Source organism: Poromitra crassiceps, assembly GCF_964638095.1.
Source record: "Poromitra crassiceps genome assembly, chromosome: 15".
Classification (NCBI taxonomy): domain Eukaryota; kingdom Metazoa; phylum Chordata; class Actinopteri; order Beryciformes; family Melamphaidae; genus Poromitra; species Poromitra crassiceps.
In genome coordinates, this window is record NC_139634.1 from 20,533,847 (window position 1) to 20,554,335 (window position 20,489).

The window sequence follows — 20,489 nt, forward strand, 5'->3', positions numbered from 1 at the left end:
TCACGGATGCCATGTGGTCAATGGAGAATGGAAGTCTGTCTAAACACCTGCTGTCCCTATGTCTCAGTAAATAGAAACCGAGCATCCATCGGCAAGTGTGGTGCTGCTTAAACAGCCTGCATGTTGACAGTTTTTCATATTTAATGTATAAAAATAAACATTTATAATATTAATATTAGAAACAGCAGCAGTAGCATCAACAATAATGATACAATTTTACATTACATAATGTAATGTAATGATACAATTTAAACACTTTGTTACACAGGTATGGGCTAAATTTTAGTCCATAACTGTGTAACAGCTACTAAAACATCCTACACAATTATCTCTCTTTTGAGAGTATTACAAAATGACAATATATGTTTAAGTGATGGTTCCCATTGGCAGAACAGTTTCAGATCATCAATGGTTACTTATGAATTCCCATAGTGTTCAGTGAGACATAGGCCTGCCTACCCATCAAAGTGATTCATTAGTCTTAACTCACACTTATTTATTTTTTTCCTAGCATGTAGCCCATGCTGTTTCATAAAGGTTTACGGCCAAGATGAGTCATCTGATTTATACAAATGTCAAAAAGCCAGGCAAGAAATTGGCAGTAAAATATGAAGTGTCTAGTGTTTTTTTTACAGGTTGTAGACTTCTCTAAGTGATTGCACAGATGTATTTGACTGCATACTAAAAATAGCATCAAATCTGAAGTGTATCCAGATACTTTGCGGAATCCTAAAATTGAAGACCATGAGCAAACCTGGCTGTAAATCTGTTTATCTGACATATAGTTAAAAATACCTTACAATTAAAGCATATTCAGCCAAATTAAATCAATGTGTTCTTGTCAAAATACTGGACTTTGACTGTATAGGCTATGCTGCTAAAACAGAGAAATTGTCCAAATGTTGCCCTTCTGTCCTCCCTCCCAGCCACCAGGGCTAAATATCAATTAGTCATCGAGTTAGAATTGCTTTAATTTGCCAAGCACAAAGGGCAGCGCACAGGGATGATGAGAAATATTCATTAAGCGACTATAACTGTTAGGTAGGAGATAAGTGGACTTTCTACAGCTCTATGTGATTTAAAGACCTGACATTTATGGGGACTCGACTGAGACTAATGGTCTGATTGGACATTAGCCCAGGATGAAGCTGAAATCCCTCCTAGCTCTGGCTCTGCTGTGCGTTTTGGCTGCTGCTGCTGCCATCTACTGGGGAGGTTTAGGAAAGGACCGCTTTTAGCAAGTGAACTCAATGTTGGGTACATACATTTTTACATGCTTTTAATAATTATGTGGTGCTTTATTGACCCCAGAAGGAAAATTTTGCACATAATCTTGACATGAGAGGGTGCAAAATAAATCAGCATTGTTTTTCAGTGAAGTTCTCCTTTAAGGAGAAGCAAAACACAAAAAAGTGGATCAAATGTGACCTTGTAATAGTGAAAAACATCCTGGGTAAAATACACTCAGTGCATTAACCTGCCATGGTTGCAGTCAACTCACGACTACTTTAGTGGAATTCAAGTAAATTCCAAAACCGGTTTGAGAAACGACCAGGACCAGAGAGGGTTGATGCCAAGTCAAGGCCAAGACTAAGACCAAAATGAGCAATAAGCAGTATACACGTCCTACCACAAAGCACAAATAAATTAATAAATGCTTAAGCAGTTTCATAAGGATCTGCAAGAGCTCAGTACTAGACTCTTCAACATCCAACTTGAGTCAACAACCAAGGGCAAGACAAGTTCAAGTCAAAATAGACAAGACCAAACCAAGTCCAAGACATTGCTTGTGTTTGAGGCTTTATTTTGAGAAATACTTACAGCAGAGCCTTTCATAACAAAGACCCCCTGAGCAATAGTGTGCCATAAATAAAGTTAACAGACTTTCCTATTTGTCTATCGTCTTCAGAACATTGATGAAGGCGTCTTTGGGAACTTCCACATTGCCGATACGCCGCATCTTCTTCTTGCCCTCTGCCTGTTTCTTCAATAGTTTCATCTTCCGTGTAATGTCGCCCCCGTACTACAAAGACACAAAGAGAGTTGACATGCAGCATACCAGAAATGTACAGTATATAGGGAGGGCTTGTGGTGTCTTTTGGAGTCAGGAAGAAAGGAAGATTTCTGCTTACACATTTTGCAAGAACATTTTTTCTGTACGCCTTTATTCTGGAAGAGAGAAACATATTGTCACATCTAAGGGTAAAGACACTTTCTATGAAGATCTAATTTGCTCCTATGCTACAGAAATAGAGATTATGTATTCAATTAGACAAAAGGTGGGGGGTCACAAAATATGACTGATAAACCCAGGTATTCACTCTAGATTATAGTTTTATTTCATGTAATTGTAGACCCTAATAAGGCCTTTAGCCAATGCCTGATCTTGTACTTACGTTTCCCTTGCGATGACCTTACTCCCAATAGCTGCTTGTACAGCAATCTCAAACATCTGCCTTGGTATGGCGTCTTGGAGTCGCTCACACATGGCTTTCCCAGTGCTGTATGCCCGATCTCTGGAATGAAAACACAGACCATTACAACAGTGGTTCCCAAAGTGGGGGTCGGGAGCCCCCGAGGGGTCGCCTGACACCACTGGGTGGGTCGTGAGATGATTTCCAGAAAGTGTGAAATTGGCCGAAAGAACGAGTGAACTACAGACTGTGAAATATAATTTAAAAACTATTGAAAAAGAGCATATTTTAACCATAATTGTTACATTTTGTTTGTTTTGTCTACGAAATTCTCATGTGCGCACAAATATTTGTATGCTTCAACGACCTGCGGGGATGGTGGGCGTCGCGAGCCTCTGGCAGCGTTATTTTGGGGGTCGGGGGCTGAAAAGATTGTGAACCCTTCCATTACAACAGTGTTGAATGGGCCGGGGTGACATGCAAACTGTAATAACTCTGTTGACACACACATTTGCACTATGTTACAGGGAAGGACTCCAGGTTACACTGTTATCCAGAAAAAACTCTACTGCATAAAATTGCAGAATGCAAACAACTAAACTTGTGGTCCAACATGGGTGATGCAGGCACCTCTTGGGCCAATCGGTAAAAAGCATCATCTGTCCAAGTTGAGTCAAAATTGAACTATTTGAAATTTTGCGGCCAATCAGTGTAATTTGTAAGGATAGGTGGATGTGTGCAGCAAGTTTCACGTGAAATTGGATTTACATGAACAGTTTAGTTTCATGTGAAATGGGGACTTAGATGAACAGTTGAGGAGTTCAGGCCTTTGAAATGTTGACTTTAAATGAAAGCGGTCAATGAGTGTAATCATTGAGCACAGTGCCAAGATGTTTCATCCCTCTTAAGTTACAATTCACCATGTGGGCGTGGAAGACGGGGGGAAAACCACTCGATGGGTAGAGCAATGCAGCAACACTGCCAGTGTTTAGGGTTCCGTTCCCACCAGCACCACCCATTGTAGAAGTGTACACCCTTGTAGTACTGTACGGTGAACTGCTTTGGATAAAAACATCCACCAAACGAGCGATACTAACGCTTCCTGTGCTTGACAGGGCATCCTTCTCCTGCTTGTGCCCCGGTCACGTATTGTAATTTTTCATAGCGCTGTGGCGTGAAGGAACCACTGTGATGCCCTTAAGAGAACAGCAGCACGTGTGCTTGGCTCGGCTCCAGGGCCTACAGTAAACACAGTACACGGTCAGAGCAGCCAACGCTGGTGAAGCACAGTGCCCTTCAATTGGCCAAGCCTGCGCTGGCTGGCTAAGTACTTTAAACACAGATCTGCTGTGGGTCATCACTTTTTTTGCATGTGACTTACTCTATTGTCCTTGTCACAAATGGAATGAAGTCCTTGTCAGGTGTATAAAGTCAACTTAATAGATAAGTTGACTTATCTATTAAGTCAACTTAACCCAGAGTGTTGAATAGATTTGATGGTCTGTAGGGCCTACTAATAAAGCACCATATAAACAATGAAGTCATGTAAAAACACCAAAATCAGTAAAAGAGGAGTTCTAAGGTTGTTTCTGTGATAGCAGTCAAAATAATGAGTTTCTTTGGGAGATATTGCAGTAAGACAGATAATAAGTTAATAATAAGCTAATAAGTAAATAATTCGTTTCTTTGGGAGATATTGCAGTGAGACAGATAATATGCTAATAATAAGTTAATAAGTAAATAATGAGTTGCTTTGGGAGATATTGCAGTGAGACAGATAATAAGCAGATCCTCTCTAGCACCATTAGCGGTTTGTGAGAGGAGGAGGAGCTTAGCTTCTTAGCCAAAATATTTAACGCAAAACTAAAACAAACTCAGTCACTTTTGCTGAACAACATCTGAATCACTACTATTTGAAACTTACCTGTGCACTATTGTGGTGAGTTCTTCTACAGATTGCCCATTCAGCAGAATGTCCATCTTGATCAGATCAGCAGACTGGTAGCCTGCATTCTCATAATCAAAGCTACATTATGGAGGAGAACATCAAAATGACTGAAGGACAACCATTAATAGAAGCAGGGAGTGCTTTCAGAGTGATACGTCATATTCACAAGACCTTTATCTGACACTGAGAACTAGGCAGGAGGGGGAAACGTGTACTGTACAGGAAAAGGAAAACTATGACAATAAGAGGATTTGAGGCAAAAGATTTTCTTCAAATCATTCAGGACTCAACTATTACAAATGTACTGTGTGTAGGAACTAGTCTTTTTTTTTTACCGAGTAGTAACATTTTCATTATATGAATTCAAATTGGTACTTTGAACATGGTAAACACAAGCCTATTAATTCATATACATTATTTGAGACAATATTTACATAGTACACTGTTTTACCTGGCATATCCAGAAGACAGCGATTTGAGGAGGTCATAGAAATCCACAACAATTTCATTTAAAGGGAAGACGTATTTCATCATTACACGATGGTCATCAATGTACAGCATGTTCTTCTGGATGCCTCTGCGATTCTTTGGGGAGAAAAATAAGATTTTTTTTTTTAAGCAAGGATAGACTTTGGTACATTTTCTGACAGGCTTTAGAATCAGGCCCGTTTTCCTCACATTATTCACAAGCTGCATCCCCTTTGGTGTGAAAAAGAAAACGTGGCTCTCTTCTCCTTGTTACATTTGCATATAAAGATGCATGTTTAGAAAGCAGACATAGAAAACACGCAGAGAGAAGGAGTTCCAGATAACGATATACAGATTCCAAAAAATACAGTCACTTCATGATCATGTGCAGTTTCTGCAGTTCTGTCACTTGTCTTGTGGCGGTCAACAGGCAAAACACATGCGTTGGATAATTGTATGAAGTGAAATTGTATCTGCATGTTGGCGTTGCTACTGTATTAATTCAGTGATATTAGAGACTTACCAAGCAGAGAGTCATAATCTTGCCAGTGTAAGTGTCTGGAGCAAGAATGGTCCCCAACACCAGGGGCTCCAGATACTCAGACACAAGCGAGCGGTCTGGGAACTGAGCAGGGTTTACTATGGTGATCTCCTCGCTGCCATGCTCCTGCAAGGACAACCCGGCTTTATTTTTACCATTGCAATTGACACAGGTTAAGAGCTTTCCAAAAGTCTGTTGTCTAAGGCTGTCCTGTTTTAAGTTTTTACTTACTTAATTTAAGACTTGTGCAGAGCAGACATTACAATGCAATTTTACCTTTAAATACAAAACAAGTCAAGTTAACCTACACTGTCAGCCATGTCAGAATCGCCACGTCTTAACCTGTGTCAGCCATGTCTGCTGCAGAGTTTGCTAATACAATAACTGACAGGAAATAAGCTAGGTTTCAAACTGTTCCCATAGCAACACAATTGGTGAAAATCGTCTAGAACTCTTCCAAAAGAAAGAGAAAATGGCACCAGGCACTAGCCTGTCATCTGGCAGAATTCCTATCCCATAAACTAACTACTAACTTGGCCAATTGTATGAAACATGAACAAAAAACAAAAACGATAATGTCTAAGAATGCAAAGAAATGTAACTGGCTCGTTAAAACGCGCATTCCAGGAATATCGTATTTACAGCAGCGATAATGGCGCGCGCTTGAGAGCCAGGGGTCGCACCTCGGAGATTCCAGGCCGACGGGCTGCACTCTCCGCTCAGCAACACGAAGGCAGCTGGCTGCCTGCGGCTCGCTGAGCTCCACTCAGCCACTAACCTCGCGTCAGCAGGCTCTTCCCGAGGAGAGTGCCACAGCACGCTGAATCCCACTCGATTTGGAGGCGGAACACGCCAGGATCCGGTCCCCAGAATTGTTAAATAAAATCATCGACCTACTACTATGACCCGCCTCTCAACCTGTGATCTCAGACAAGTTATGTTTTCAGTCTGAAATAGGGTTAACCCTAACCCAACGCACATGACGAACGGGTTCAGTTCGACTTTAAGGTTTTACAGGGGGGGGAATCCTTTAGTACATTTATTACATTGCTAGTCTGTCTTACCATACTGCTAAAAACAATTCAATTATTTCTCCTTACAATTAGATTTAAATGTTCTTTTTCATAAAGTACATTTAAAAAGTCTGCTAACGGGGTGAGAAAACTTTGTTTCCAACACAACTCAACATGTACAGTATAAAGCATTGAAACTGGCTGTAATTCTGCCATTGCGACAAAATGCGAGGCCCGTCCTCTCAGATCTCTCACTGTCATTTTACGGGGAAGCATGCCAAGTTCTGCCAACGACACCGGCAGAACGCCCCCATCTTGTCGTAATTTCCAGAGTCGGTGGAAACGATCTTACTGCTGAGATGACACAGTGTCCGCCCCCGCTCGAGCAGAAAATATATGAGCAGAAAACGGCTCTTACCTTAATGAGTTTGGCCGAGGAGAGGACAGCCTTGTAGGGCACGGTGGGCGCGGTGACTATGACGGAGGCATTGTACTCCTGCTCCAGCCTCTGATTGAACACCTCCATGTGCAGAAGACCCAGAAAGCCAAGTCTGCAGGGGGGAGGGGGGGGGGCAGGGAGGGTCATGGGTTCATTTAAATTTTAGTTTTTGTAATTCATACTCAGATTTTAATTACCAAGAGCCTGTTTGGAAAGAGTTCAACAGCAATCCCATCTCAAGGCTGATTTATATTCTACAGCCATTTTCTATGTCCCACTCCTAAGCCCACAGTACCACCACTAGTACAATCAAATCTGCAGTCATCTGCATTGATAATTGAGTCAACCTCATCGAGCAAACTGTCAATAAACTCCTATATGGTCTAATAAAGCTGTTCATTCAACTATCAACCGGCAATGTTTTTTAAGTCCTGAAAGTGTCCAAAGTTATTGTGGCAGCATTGCTCAATGTCTTACAACCCGAACCCCCCCTTTGTATGTTTTCCATCACTTTCTATATGACCATGGGATACCGCAAAGGACCACTTGTATTCTTATTCCAGGCAGTGAGCAGCTGCCCTCACCTCCAGCCTGCTCCCAGGGCCAGACTGCTGTCTCTCTGCACTGTGACACTTGAGTCATTCAGGGTCAGCCTCTCGATGGCGCTGCGAAGGCCAGTGTATTCTGACTGGTCCGTCGGATACATCCCTGAGACGAGGAGAGGGGTCATATCAGCAGCATGCATTACTCCACACAGCACAGACATCCTACCCACTACGTACTGGAGTCACACATGTGACATGATAACACAATACCAGTATTTATTCCACCCCAGCATATTCAAAGTTTGGTATGTTATGTTATGTACTGTGTATTTAGTGAGCCATGGCACATTTGATGACAGGGAAAGTATTCACATGGCAACCCTTAATCTTAATGCTCTTGAACCGCTAGTGACTACAGCATGACAACTCATTGTGTACCATATCACTGCCGTTATGTGGTGTTGCAGTTTCTTACTTGGATGAAAATGTTTACATGCTTACATAATGTGCTGAACGTAAGTGTAATGACCGTAGCAATGGAGAGAGAGAAAACGTGTCATTCTATCATTTCCACGCATCATTTGGAAAACGGGAATAGTGTTTTTTAACTCCAGCTCGGAATTTCTGAAAAGCTTTTTACAGACGGCAAAGAAAGACGGCAACTGCAGGTCAGAAGTGTCCTTACCAGCGAACACCATGGCTTTGGCGGGCTTGAACCCGGGCAGAGATTCTACCGGCTGCTGCTGGAGGTAAAGTGTGTCACCGATCTGGGCCTCCTTCACATCCTTCATCCCCGCTATCATGTAGCCCACTTGGCCGGCACACCTGCACATCAGACCAGAGACTTAATGGGAACGTTTATATGGACGCCTTTTTCTACAAATTGAGTTTGCCCCACCCTTGCTGCAATTTTTTATTTGGCAATGACATTTATGTACTGAAGGGGGAAAAAGCTCAGTGTTAATAGGCTGCACGGAGCGGTGGCTATTACAGTGGAGGCCCTGCAATAAAACTGCAGAAATATGCTTATTGCTAAGAACCAGGCAGCTCTACTGAGATTGCTTTCAGATTTCAAAGGGAAACTAGGAGAAGTATTTCACCCAGGAAAATGTCAGAATCAAAATGAGATTATAAGTGTTAGTATATTTCATATCTCCTTTGTCATACAGACAGAATTTTAATTGCAGCTATGCTGAATCACGCTGAGAATCTAATTCTGCAAGCATGTCTCTCTGACAGAGACACTAAGCATGTCTCTCTGACAGAGGCACTAAGCACGTCTCTCTGACAGAGGCACTAAGCACGTCTCTCTAACAGAGACACTAAGCACGTCGCTCTGAGACACTAAGCACGTCTCTCTGACAGAGACACTAAGCACGTCTCTCTGACAGAGACACTAAGCACGTCTCTCTAACAGAGACACTAAGCAAGCACGTCTCTCTGACAGAGACACTAAGCAAGCACGTCTCTCTGACAGAGACACTAAGCAAGCACGTCTCTCTGACAGAGACACTAAGCACGTCTCTCTGACAGAGACACTAAGCACGTCTCTCTGACAGAGGCACTAAGCACGTCTCCCTGACAGAGACACTAAGCACGTCTCTCTGACAGAGACACTAAGCACGTCTCTCTGACAGAGACACTAAGCACGTCTCTCTGACAGAGACACTAAGCACGTCTCTCTGACAGAGACGTCTCTCTGACAGAGACACTAAGCACGTCTCTCTGACAGAGACGTCTCTCTGACAGAGACACTAAGCACGTCTCTCTGACAGAGACACTAAGCACGTCTCTCTGACAGAGACACTAAGCACGTCTCATTGACAGAGACACTAAGCACGTCTCTCTGACAGAGACACTAAGCACGTCTCTCTGACAGAGACACTAAGCACGTCTCTCTGACAGAGACACTAAGCACGTCTCTCTGACAGAGGCACTAAGCACGTCTCTCTGACAGAGACACTAAGCACGTCTCTCTGACAGAGACACTAAGCACGTCTCTCTGACAGAGACACTAAGCACGTCTCTCTAACAGAGGCACTAAGCACGTCTCATTGACAGAGACACTAAGCACGTCTCTCTGACAGAGACACTAAGCACGTCTCTCTGACAGAGACACTAAGCACGTCTCTCTGACAGAGACACTAAGCACGTCTCTCTGACAGAGACACTAAGCACGTCTCTCTGACAGAGACACTAAGCACGTCTCTTTGACAGAGACACTAAGCACGTCTCTCTGACAGAGACACTAAGCACGTCTCTCTAACAGAGACACTAAGCACGTCTCTTTGACAGAGACACTAAGCACGTCTCTCTGACAGAGACACTAAGCACGTCTCTCTGACAGAGACACAGCACGTCTCTTTGACAGAGACACTAAACACGTCTCTCTGACAGAGACACTAAGCACGTCTCTCTGACAGAGACACTAGGCACGTCTCTCTGACAGAGGCACTAAGCACATCTCTCTGACAGAGGCACTAAGCACGTCTCTCTGACAGAGACACTAAGCACGTCTCTCTAACAGAGGCACTAAGCACGTCTCTCTGACAGAGACACTAAGCATGTCTCTCTGACAGAGACACTAAGCACGTCTCTCTGACAGAGGCACTAAGCACGTCTCTCTGACAGAGACACAGCACGTCTCTTTGACAGAGACACTAAGCACGTCTCTCTGACAGAGACACAGCACGTCTCTTTGACAGAGACACTAAGCACGTCTCTTTGACAGAGACACAGCACGTCTCTCTGACAGAGACACTAAGCACGTCTCTCTGACAGAGACACAGCACGTCTCTTGGACAGAGACACTAAGCACGTCTCTCTGACAGAGACACTAAGCACGTCTCTCTGACAGAGGCACTAAGCACGTCTCTTTGACAGAGACACTAAGCACGTCTCTCTGACAGAGACACTAAGCACGTCTCTCTGACAGAGACACTAAGCACGTCTCTCTGACAGAGACACTAAGCACGTCTCTCTGACAGAGACACAGCACGTCTCTCTGACAGAGACACTAAGCACGTCTCTCTGACAGAGACACAGCACGTCTCTTTGACAGAGGCACTAAGCACGTCTCTCTGACAGAGACACTAAGCACGTCTCTCTGACAGAGACACTAAGCACGTCTCTCTGACAGAGACACTAAGCACGTCTCTCTGACAGAGACACTAAGCACGTCTCTCTGACAGAGACACTAAGCACGTCTCTCTGACAGAGGCACTAAGCACGTCTCTCTGACAGAGACACTAAGCACGTCTCTTTGACAGAGACACTAAGCACGTCTCTCTGACAGAGACACTAAGCACGTCTCTCTGACAGAGACACTAAGCACGTCTCTTTGACAGAGACACTAAGCACGTCTCTCTGACAGAGACACTAAGCACGTCTCTCTGACAGAGACACTAAGCATGTCTATCTGACAGAGACACTAAGCACGTCTCTTTGACAGAGACACTAAGCACGTCTCTCTGACAGAGACACTAAGCACGTCTCTCTGACAGAGACACTAAGCACGTCTCTCTGACAGAGACACTAAGCACGTCTCTCTGACAGAGACACTAAGCACGTCTCATTGACAGAGACACTAAGCATGTCTCTCTGACAGAGACACTAAGCACGTCTCTCTGACAGAGACACTAAGCACGTCTCTCTAACAGAGACACTAAGCACGTCTCTCTGACAGAGGCACTAAGCATGTCTCTCTGACAGAGACACTAAGCATGTCTCTCTGACAGAGACACTAAGCATGTCTCTCTGACAGAGGCACTAAGCACGTCTCTCTGACAGAGACACTAAGCACGTCTCTCTAACAGAGACACTAAGCATGTCTCTCTGACAGAGGCACTAAGCACGTCTCTCTAACAGAGGCACTATGGGATTTTGCATCGTTAAACTGACAAAATTGAACGTGGACCCTAAGAGAGGAGACGGCTGAGATGAGGTGAGGATAAGTGGACGTACAGTCGGTCAGTTGGGTACTCGTCTGGTCGCAGGAGCCCCAGCTCATTGACCTCGTACGTTTTGCCGAAGTGAGCCGACACGATTTTGTTGCCTTTTCGGACTTGGCCTCCAAACACGGCGATGTTAGCCACCACTCCTCTGTAGTGGTCGAAAGTGGAGTCGAACACCAGGGCTTTAAATGGCTCGTCAACACGAGCCGTGGGTCTGAGGATGGAAAAACAGAAGTCCAAAAATGTATTTCAAATGTGTCAAACTCCTCTCACATGAGAAAAGAAACCAACTGAGCCAACTTACGGGGGAATTCTGCTCACGACTTCTTGGAGAACTCGCTCAACATTCGTTCCAAGTTTAGCCGAAATCTTAAGAGAAAGTGAGATTGTAGATGAAGAGACGTTTCTCAAAACTTTGATTCAAAAAGCGTAATTAAAAAAGCAGCTTGCATGCGCTCCAACTCACCCTAATGCACTCTTCACGAGGAATATCAAACACCTTTTCAATCTGTAACTCCACCCTCTCTGGGTCGGCATTTTTTAAATCAATCTAAAAATGACAGAATGGATTGACTTGTCACATACAGGCAAATGGAAAATACTGCATGTCCATAAAGTAAACATTGGTAGGTCTGTATTTACCTTGTTGATGACGGGAATGATGGTCAGCTGAGCTTCGAACGCCAGGTAGAAGTTGGCCACCGTCTGTGCTTGAATCCCCTGCACATGTCGACAAAACATGAATGGTTGCATGATCCGCATAAATCAACAAGGACAACTGGTACCAAAGGATCTGGCTGCACACCTGGTTGGCATCGACAATCAACAGAACGCCTTGGCATGCAGAAATGGATCTGGACACCTCATAGCTGAAGTCGACGTGACCCTGGGAAGAGGGAGAACATTTCAGGTAAAAAAAAGATTCTGTAGTGCAGCACAGAAATAAATCATCTTGACAGAAAAGTAACCGGTAAAAAAAAAGATTCTAATAACTCTGAATGTCAGAAGTGCAGCAGGCAGCTTTTTCATGTTTCTCTCCTTATGACAATTGATCGATTATTCACTTTTGCAGGAAGAGGTAATTTATGGTCGAAGTTTATTGAGCTGTGGTTCTCAAACGTTTTCACATCAAGGGCCCCTAACTGATGCAAATTAGCCCACAGACCCCCAGTTGATCAGATTTTGTCCCAGGGTCCCCGATCTGATAAGATTTCCTCCCAGGGTCCCCCCTCTGATACAATCTTTTGCTTTTAAATGTTTTATAACAGTCATGGAACCCATGACCAAAGCAGTCATACATTCTGTCATTGTGTTACTTATGGGTGGTAAATGGTAAATGGTAAATGGCCTGCATTTATATAGCGCTTTTATCCAAAGCGCTTTACAATCAGTAGGTAGTCTACATTCACCCATTCATACACCGATGGCGGCAGGCTGCCACGCAGGGTGCCTACACACCATCGGGAGCAAGGAGGGTTAAGTGTCTTGCCCAAGGACACAACGACAGCAGCTGGGAGGGAGCAGGGATCGAACCGCCAACCCTTGCGTCATTGGCCGACCCGCTCTACCTCCTGAGCTAAAGCCGTCGGGTGGAATTATAGTAAAAAATAAATGATCGCCCTTTTTGCTAGGGAACCCCTGGAACCCCCTCAAGGACCCCTGGACCCCACTTTGATGGTGCATTTTGTAAGAGAGGATTGACCATCGACATATTGACGCTGTACAGTTAAAGCTGCATTATCCAACTTTTTTCACGTTAAAAAGGCTCATGTATCTCATGTGTGTCTGTCTGTGACCCTGTGTATTCAGGTCTAAACCCTGTATACTTGGTGCAGTAAATCAGTAAAACTTCTTTGGGTCCATCTTTCCAGACATCCCACCCAGCCATTGACTGTATAGCTGTCTAGCTGAGGCAGCTGACTTGCCGGTGTGTCGATGAGGTTCAGGAGATACTGCTCCCCCTGGTGGCTGTAAAACAACGAGGCTGTTTGGGCCTTCACCGTTATCCCTCTCTCTCGCTCCACCTGCAGCTTGTCCAACACCTGTCTGTTCTTCTCAGTCTTTGCAATGGCTCCTGTTTGTCAATGAAGATATTAAATATTACACTTATTCATCTTCACAGACGTTGCTTGTTTTCTCAGCCACCTATGAAAGTCTGACATGGTGAACTACAACTTAAACCCAATGGCTGACTTTCTCCGTCATTCTGTACAGAGAGAGAGAGAGACAGAGACAGAGAGAGATTAATTCTGTACAGAGAGAGAGAGAGACAGAGACAGAGAGAGAGATTCATTCTGTACAGAGAGAGACCCCACAAGTCATGGGAACTTCAACAACAATCTTTCCATTTTACTGATGATGATGGACAGAAAAAGAGCAACAATGTTGTGTGGTGAGTAAACACACCTGTCATCTCCAGCAGCCTGTCAGCCAAAGTGCTTTTCCCGTGGTCAATATGGGCAATGATGCTAAAATTCCTGATTCTTTCCACAGGGAACTTGGACAAGTCCACAGCGTCCTTCAAAGCAAAGGAAATAGTGATCCATCTTCAAACAGAATTCACATAGCCTATATTTATATTTTGCAGAGTTCAATCTCTATGCCTTTTTCTGAATGGACCAACTCAGTTAATAAACTATAGAACCTAAACTTTGATCAACTGATGTCAAAGAGATAACAGACAACAGTTAATCTCCCTCTCCGGTCACACCTCCACCCTCTCCTCTGTCACGCAAGGGGTCCCCCCAAGGCTCAGTCCTCGGCCACATCATCCGCAAATTCAACATGGACTTCCACTGCTACGCCGACGACACCCAGATCTACATCAGCACAAAATCCACTCGGAACCCACCCCTCACCCACATCGAAACCTGCATTTCTGCAATACAAACCTGGCTCACCCACAACGTCCTCAAACTCAACAGTGACAAGACAGAACTTCTTCTCATCGGGACCAAATCCACACAGCAAAACCGGACCCATCTCACTCACCATTGACAACACACACAACCATCACCCCCTTCCCCCTGGCTCACAACCTTGGCTTCATCCTGGACCCCACCCTCTCATTTGATCCCCATGTCAGCTCCATCATCAAGACCTCTTACTTCCACCTCCGCAACATTGCAAAAATCAGACACTGCCTCTCTCCCCCTGCTGCTGAATCCCTCATCCATGCCTTCATCTCCTCCCATCTGGACTATTGCAACTCCCTCCTCACTGGCATCACCTCCCGCTCCCTCCATAGACTCCAGATGGTTCAGAACTCAGCTGCCCGCCTGCTCACAAACACCCGTGATCACATCACTCCTGTCCTCCATTCCCTCCACTGGCTCCCCATCAAAGAACGCAAACTACTCCTCCTCACCTTCAAAGCCCTCCATAGCCTTGTCACCCCTTATCTGACTGACCTCCTTCTCCCCCATCGCCCTAACCGTACCCTCCGATCCTCATCTACTGTTCCCCTCACCGTTCCACCATCCAAACTGAAAAGCTTTGGAGATCGAGCATTCTCGAGAGCTGCACCCCGACTCTGGAATTCCCTCCCCCAGCCTATCAGAGACTCACCTTCACTCCCCACTTTTAAATCCGGACTCAAAACCTACCTGTTCTCCCAAGCTTACAACCTCCCATACCCTTAACACATTCAGTGCCAGCGACGCCATATGGCGTCATTAGAAATTTACCGTACAGTGCCAGCGACGCCAAATGGCGTCATAACTCGATTTTTTTTTTTTGACGGGGGGGTGTCGATCTATGCCTCTTACATCGCCTCTTACAATATTCAGAGGTATTGAATGTGTCTAACCTATTTTACAGAACCCTTAGGTGGCGACAGCGCTCTCCAGATGAGAGAACGTGGAGTGAAACACACAGAAGAAGTCATTGGGGGGAAGGAAATCGCATCGCATCCGTCCGTATGCAGCGGCTTCATTGAAGCAACGTTTAGCTGTGCCCCTGCAGCAGCCAATCTGCTATCACAATTGAGCACCTCGATGTCCGCTGCAACAGCCTCCGTGTCCGCTGCAACACATGATCAGCCGTGGATTTGTTATTATTCTCAACTCGAAGCATGGGAGCTGGTACACGCGGCTGTAAAAAAGCAGGATCTAGCTGACTTTTTCAGTGCTGAGCACAGGCAGAGAAAACGAGAAAACAGCAGAGCAGAGAGACACTCCGCCCACAACGGGGGGGGGGGGGGGGAGGAGGAGGGGGGGAGGTGGGCACGCAGAGCCAAGTACACAACACAGACCCAGACAGCAGGACAGGGTTGGCAAACGCAAGCCAGAATATCCGATGCCCACCAGCAGCAAAAGATCAGCAAGAAGCTGCAACCAGCAGCGCATGCAGGCGCCAGCGCCAGGGGCGGTTCTAGGCCGTTTTTGGGTGGGCTTTAGCCCACCCAAAAATAGTCTCAGCCCACCCAAAAAAATAGAGGCAAAAAAAACTTTTTTTTTTTTTTTTTTTTTTTTCTCTCCAAATCCATGGTGGTCATTAGTAGCAGTTTCTGACTACACTCTATGCGCTGTGTGCATGTTCCCCCCCCCCTCTATGTTCTTAGGGTGGGCTGAGACAAAAATTTAGGGGGGTTCAGCCCACCCGAAAAGTTTCTAGAACCGCGGCTGCGCAGGCGCTCCCTCCTCCATCTATCTGCCTAATCCCACATCACTTCACACAGGTCACACACACAGTAGGCTACAGCAGCGAAGTGGTCCTCCACAGTCCACACAATCGTTCTCCCCACTCATGATCAATGAAACTGTGAGGTGAGCATTGAGCAGTCAGAGTCGTTAGTAGTTACTTAATTAGCGCATATTGATATACAAGTTAGCGCGTAACGTTGTTTCGTAGGCTAAACAAAAGAACTTGTCGCTGTGCCTGCCAGACAAACAGGTGGACTGGAGGAAGGTAGGTAGGCTACCATGGCTCCAGCCAGCCATGTCATGCTAGCTCGCAGTAAAGCGGGTGTAAATGGATGCAATGTTTTTTGAGAAACATATGGGCATAAGTGACAAACATATTTTCAAATGGGTCCCTTGTTATCTGAATGAAATTAAGCCCTTCAGAATCGCAAGTGGCTGCTTTACACAGCCTGTCTGATGTGATGATGACGATAGCTTAACATGCGTGCATGCCATCACTTATGTCTTGCTGTGATGTTAGTTCAGTATCTCAATAAAAGTTCTTACAGGCTTGTTATTTCCCTCTAAGGGAGTGCAAGGCAGATATTTAAACAGCCTTGTTTGTGTACAGTACCAGTGGCATGGTAGTAATAAAAAGGGATTAAGGACCAGGACCCCTGGTGGTCAGTAAGATGGGCTGGTTGAGCCAATGTTAAAATGATCTTTATTTATTAATTATTTTTGCTTTAAAACTATTTTTTAATTTTCTGCTTAAAGTTAAAAAAAGTGGCATTCTTATTTTTTCCCACAATAATTTCATAATACCATTTGTAATGCCACCGTTCAAAATTAAAGTACATTTTCTCAGATTTATTGGTGTCTTTCTAGTCACACAATTTAATAGTCGGTGTTTCCCATACACTGATCTATTTGTGGTGGTATACCCTACATAGATTTTGACCCCCACAAATACTGCCACATTAATTTCAACTAGTTGACTGCAAACTCCTGCTTTAGTGCTTACAGTATATTATTATCTTGTCGGAATATTATTCCAGCCAATAAGTTAGGAAGTTCCCTTTTGAGCAAAATGTTACTTTACTTGAAACTCCCCTGAAGTGATTTTGGTATTATTTATGCAAGCATAATTCTACCATATAGTAACTTGTATGCAGAATATATATAGTATATATAGGGAAACAATTATTTTTTCATCGCTGGAAAACCACAGAGTGGTAAAGAAGATATTGATGTGTGTAGTTCTTCATAGATCTAGTCTCTTCATTTTGATCTTAAAGTGCACCAGTTTGATCCATTTTTACTTGAAACTGCACAAAATTTTCTTCCGGGGGGGCATGCCCCCGGACCCCCCTAGGGGTTCAGTGGTCCATGACCTTTGGGTGGGCTGAGCCCACCCAAAGCTCTGATGCTAAAACCGCCCCTGGCCAGCGCTGCTGGTTTCAGCTAAAAATATTATTCTTCCAAACAAAATTCCCTTGCCTTCACTGTTTTATTGAAGGAAATTATTTTTGAGGTGTGACTACATCAGAAAATTAGCTTCAGAGTCAGTGATCTGCTTGAAATGTTTAATTTCACAAAAGGCTCATTATCTCAGCTCGTAGAAAAAAAGCTCTGTTTTTCGTTCGATCAAGCTATCTTCTCCGGCTCATAACTAAAGAACGGAAAATGGGATCAATAAACTTTTTTTTGCAGGTGATAGAAGAGAGTCTCATCGTTATTTGTGCGTGTTCAGTGTTTACATAGTAATTATTAAAGAAATGATATGACTGTTTTAAAATGCATTGCGGCCTATGTGGCACAGCAAGCAACCTTTTGCCCAAGGGCCGTGGCACTGAAAGTGTTAACCACCTCTTCCTACCTCGCCTCCTCCCCTTTTTCCACTTCCCTCTCTTCTGTCTGGCTCCTGTTCCTCCCACACTCTCCCTCCCTCCCCACTGTTTCCATATATCCCTGATCGATGTCTTAATTGTTACTTGTATCTGTTGCCTGTTGTGACCTTGTTTTCTATGTACTCATACTGTGTCAGCGTCTGTGGGTAATTGAAAAGCGCTTTATAAATAAAATGATGATTATTATTAGTATTACGTTACTGGATTTGAGAGCTGGACTGATATTCAACACAAATGAAAACAGTTCTGGTGCCTTTATTGGTACTGTCAAAGTCGCCTTTGAATAACGAAGCTCTTTAAGACAGATTTATACTGTTGAGTTTTGGAAGAAGTACAACACGAAGTGACAGTAGTGAAACAGTTATAAGTGCTGCTTGGGACAGTAACATTATGTCACTCGTTACCTTGTCGGTTTGCGTGCTGAAATTCTTGCAGCTGCTGGAAAAGACGGGCAGGTTTTTCATCCAGCGGTGCCTGAACGTTACATGGGTCATATTATAGTTATGGACCTTCCTTCTGTAAAGTTTGAACTCTAAAAGACGTCTTAAAATTGGTGTTTCACACCACCGTTTGATAAGAGAAAATGACATGTTCTCTCTAGCTCTAGCTAGCAACAGCACTAGAAACAAGCTAAACGTTTACTGTAGAATTTCCCTGGACTGACGTCAACACAGTATGCGCTCTTATCGCATTACTGGACGATTTGTTCAGCTTCATAAAGTGACTGTCACGACGACAAACACACGAATCTTCAAAATAAATAAATAAAAGCCTAGCGATAATGCATGAGCCGCTTGTGTGCTGCCATTTTGGGGTGACAGGTCACCGCAAAGATTTCTGGGAAATGTTGTTGACGTGAGTTTTTTTAAGCCATATGGAGCGTTAGCGCAATATGGCGGCCCGGCGGTACATATGATGCAAACCTTCTTGAAAGGAGTAGCAGTAGCGTATTTGCCGGTTATATTCTTCTAGAACTTTCATTTTACAAACGGAAGAATCGTATGACTATTATTATAAACTGGAACCGGGGCTGCGTTTAACTCCGAGAGGAAGAAGCTCCTCTCTGTTAGCTGTGAAGCTAACGTTACGTTAGCTGTGAAGCTATTGGAGCTTTGAATGATACAGTTCATGATCAACATTGACATTGCCACTGTGTAAATATCTAAAGTCCAGCTGAGAGCGTTGGTGAAGCAGCGCCTAACTGCGTCTATTGAAGAGATATTTAGGCTGTTTGGAAGAAGGATAGCAGAGTACGAAGAGGAAACTCGTTCAAAGGAGGAGATCGACCGACAAGGAAAAGTGCTGGACGCTGTGCGGTTACACAGAGAAGCCTTGCCTTCGCCTCCAGCAGATGTTGGTCTTTGGGGAGGGGGTCCCCTCTGAGCGGCAAGAGTGCAGCCCCAGTCTGGACCATCGACATGGTCTGGACCCAGAGCCCCCAGACATTAAAGAGGAACAGGAGGAACTCTGGACCTGTCAGGAGAGAGAGCAGCTCCAGGAGGACCGAGAGTCACCACACATTAAAGCGGAACTCTGGGTCAGTCAGCAGGGAGAGCAGCTTCAAGGGCTGGAGGAGGCTTATATAACCAAATTCCCATTCACTGCTGTTCCTGTGAAGAGTGAAGATGACGAAGAGAAACCTCAGTCCTCACAGCTTCATCAAAGCCAAACTGAGGATGTTGTCCTCCAGACAACAAACAACAGCTCAACTGAACAGATGAAAACAGAATCTGATGGAGAGGACTGTGGAGTATCAGAACCATCCAGGAACTTAGATCTAGCTAATGATTTACAACCATCTGGTGATGGCAAGACTTCAGACGGTTATGAACCTGAAACTGAAGACAGTGATCATGAATGGATGGAAACTAGTGAGGCTCAGTCAGGTTTAGACTCACAGAAAAACAGTGAAGTTCTTAGGAAGAAAAACTTCTGTTGCACAGTTTGTGGTAAACATTTTAGTAAAAAGGGACGCTTGAAGAAACACATGATAATCCACACAGGAGATAAACCATTTAATTGTTCAGTCTGTGGTAAAAGTTTTAGTAAAAAAGGAAACTTGAAGAAACACATGGTATTCCACACAGGAGATAATCCATTTAATTGCTCAGTCTGTGGTAAAGGTTTTGGTCATGAAGGAGACTTGAAGACTCACATGATAAAACACACAGGAGATAAACCATATATTTGCTCAGTCTGTGGTAAAGGTTTTGGTTATAGATCAAGCTTGAAGACACACAGGATAGTCCACACAGGACATAAACAATGTAATTGTTCAGTCTGTGGTAAAAAATTTGTTCATGAACGAAACTTGAAGAATCACATGATAATCCACACAGGAGACAAACAATTTATTTGCTCAGTCTGTGGTAAAAGCTTTGGTCGAAAAGGACAATTGAAGGAACACATGATAAAACACACAGGAGATAAACCATATATTTGCTCAGTCTGTGGTAAAGATTTTGTTCGTGAAGGAGACTTGAAGAGACACATGATAGTCCACACAGGAGATAAGCAATTTATTTGCTCAGTCTGTAGTAAAGGTTTTGGTCTTGAAGGAAACTTGATAAGACACATGATAATCCACACAGAAGATAAACCATATATTTGCTCAGTCTGTGGTAAAAAATTTGTTC

The 20,489-nt window shown here is 44.1% G+C and overlaps 1 protein-coding gene across 1 annotated transcript; it reads right to left on the minus strand.

The window, feature by feature from the left end:
• Nucleotides 1–1,804: 1,804 nt before the first annotated feature.
• Nucleotides 1,805–18,600, minus strand: guf1 (GTP binding elongation factor GUF1). The gene is made up of 17 exons (XM_083652414.1): nt 18,258–18,600; nt 13,728–13,839; nt 13,247–13,395; nt 12,127–12,207; nt 11,964–12,041; nt 11,788–11,871; nt 11,626–11,690; nt 11,332–11,535; nt 8,054–8,193; nt 7,408–7,531; nt 6,803–6,935; nt 5,354–5,497; nt 4,814–4,947; nt 4,339–4,440; nt 2,397–2,516; nt 2,133–2,169; nt 1,805–2,023 (listed from the first exon to the last, which is right to left on the minus strand). The coding sequence occupies exons 1-17, from the start codon at nt 18,441–18,443 to the stop codon at nt 1,889–1,891; spliced, it is 2,028 nt and encodes a 675-aa protein (XP_083508540.1). The 5' UTR covers nt 18,444–18,600; the 3' UTR covers nt 1,805–1,888.
• Nucleotides 18,601–20,489: the final 1,889 nt, after the last annotated feature.

Bases quoted from the DNA above. Each gene is read 5' to 3' on its own strand.
- guf1 (XM_083652414.1), bottom strand. From the start codon at position 18,443: ATGTCATTTTCTCTTATCAAACGGTGGTGTGAAACACCAATTTTAAGA. The intron at 13,840-18,257 runs GTAACGAGTGAC...TTTGCTTTGAAG, and splicing joins TCAGCACGCAAACCGACAAG to GACGCTGTGGACTTGTCCAA. The intron at 2,024-2,132 runs GTAAGCAGAAAT...GTGTCTTTGTAG, and splicing joins AAAATGTTCTTGCAAAATGT to TACGGGGGCGACATTACACG.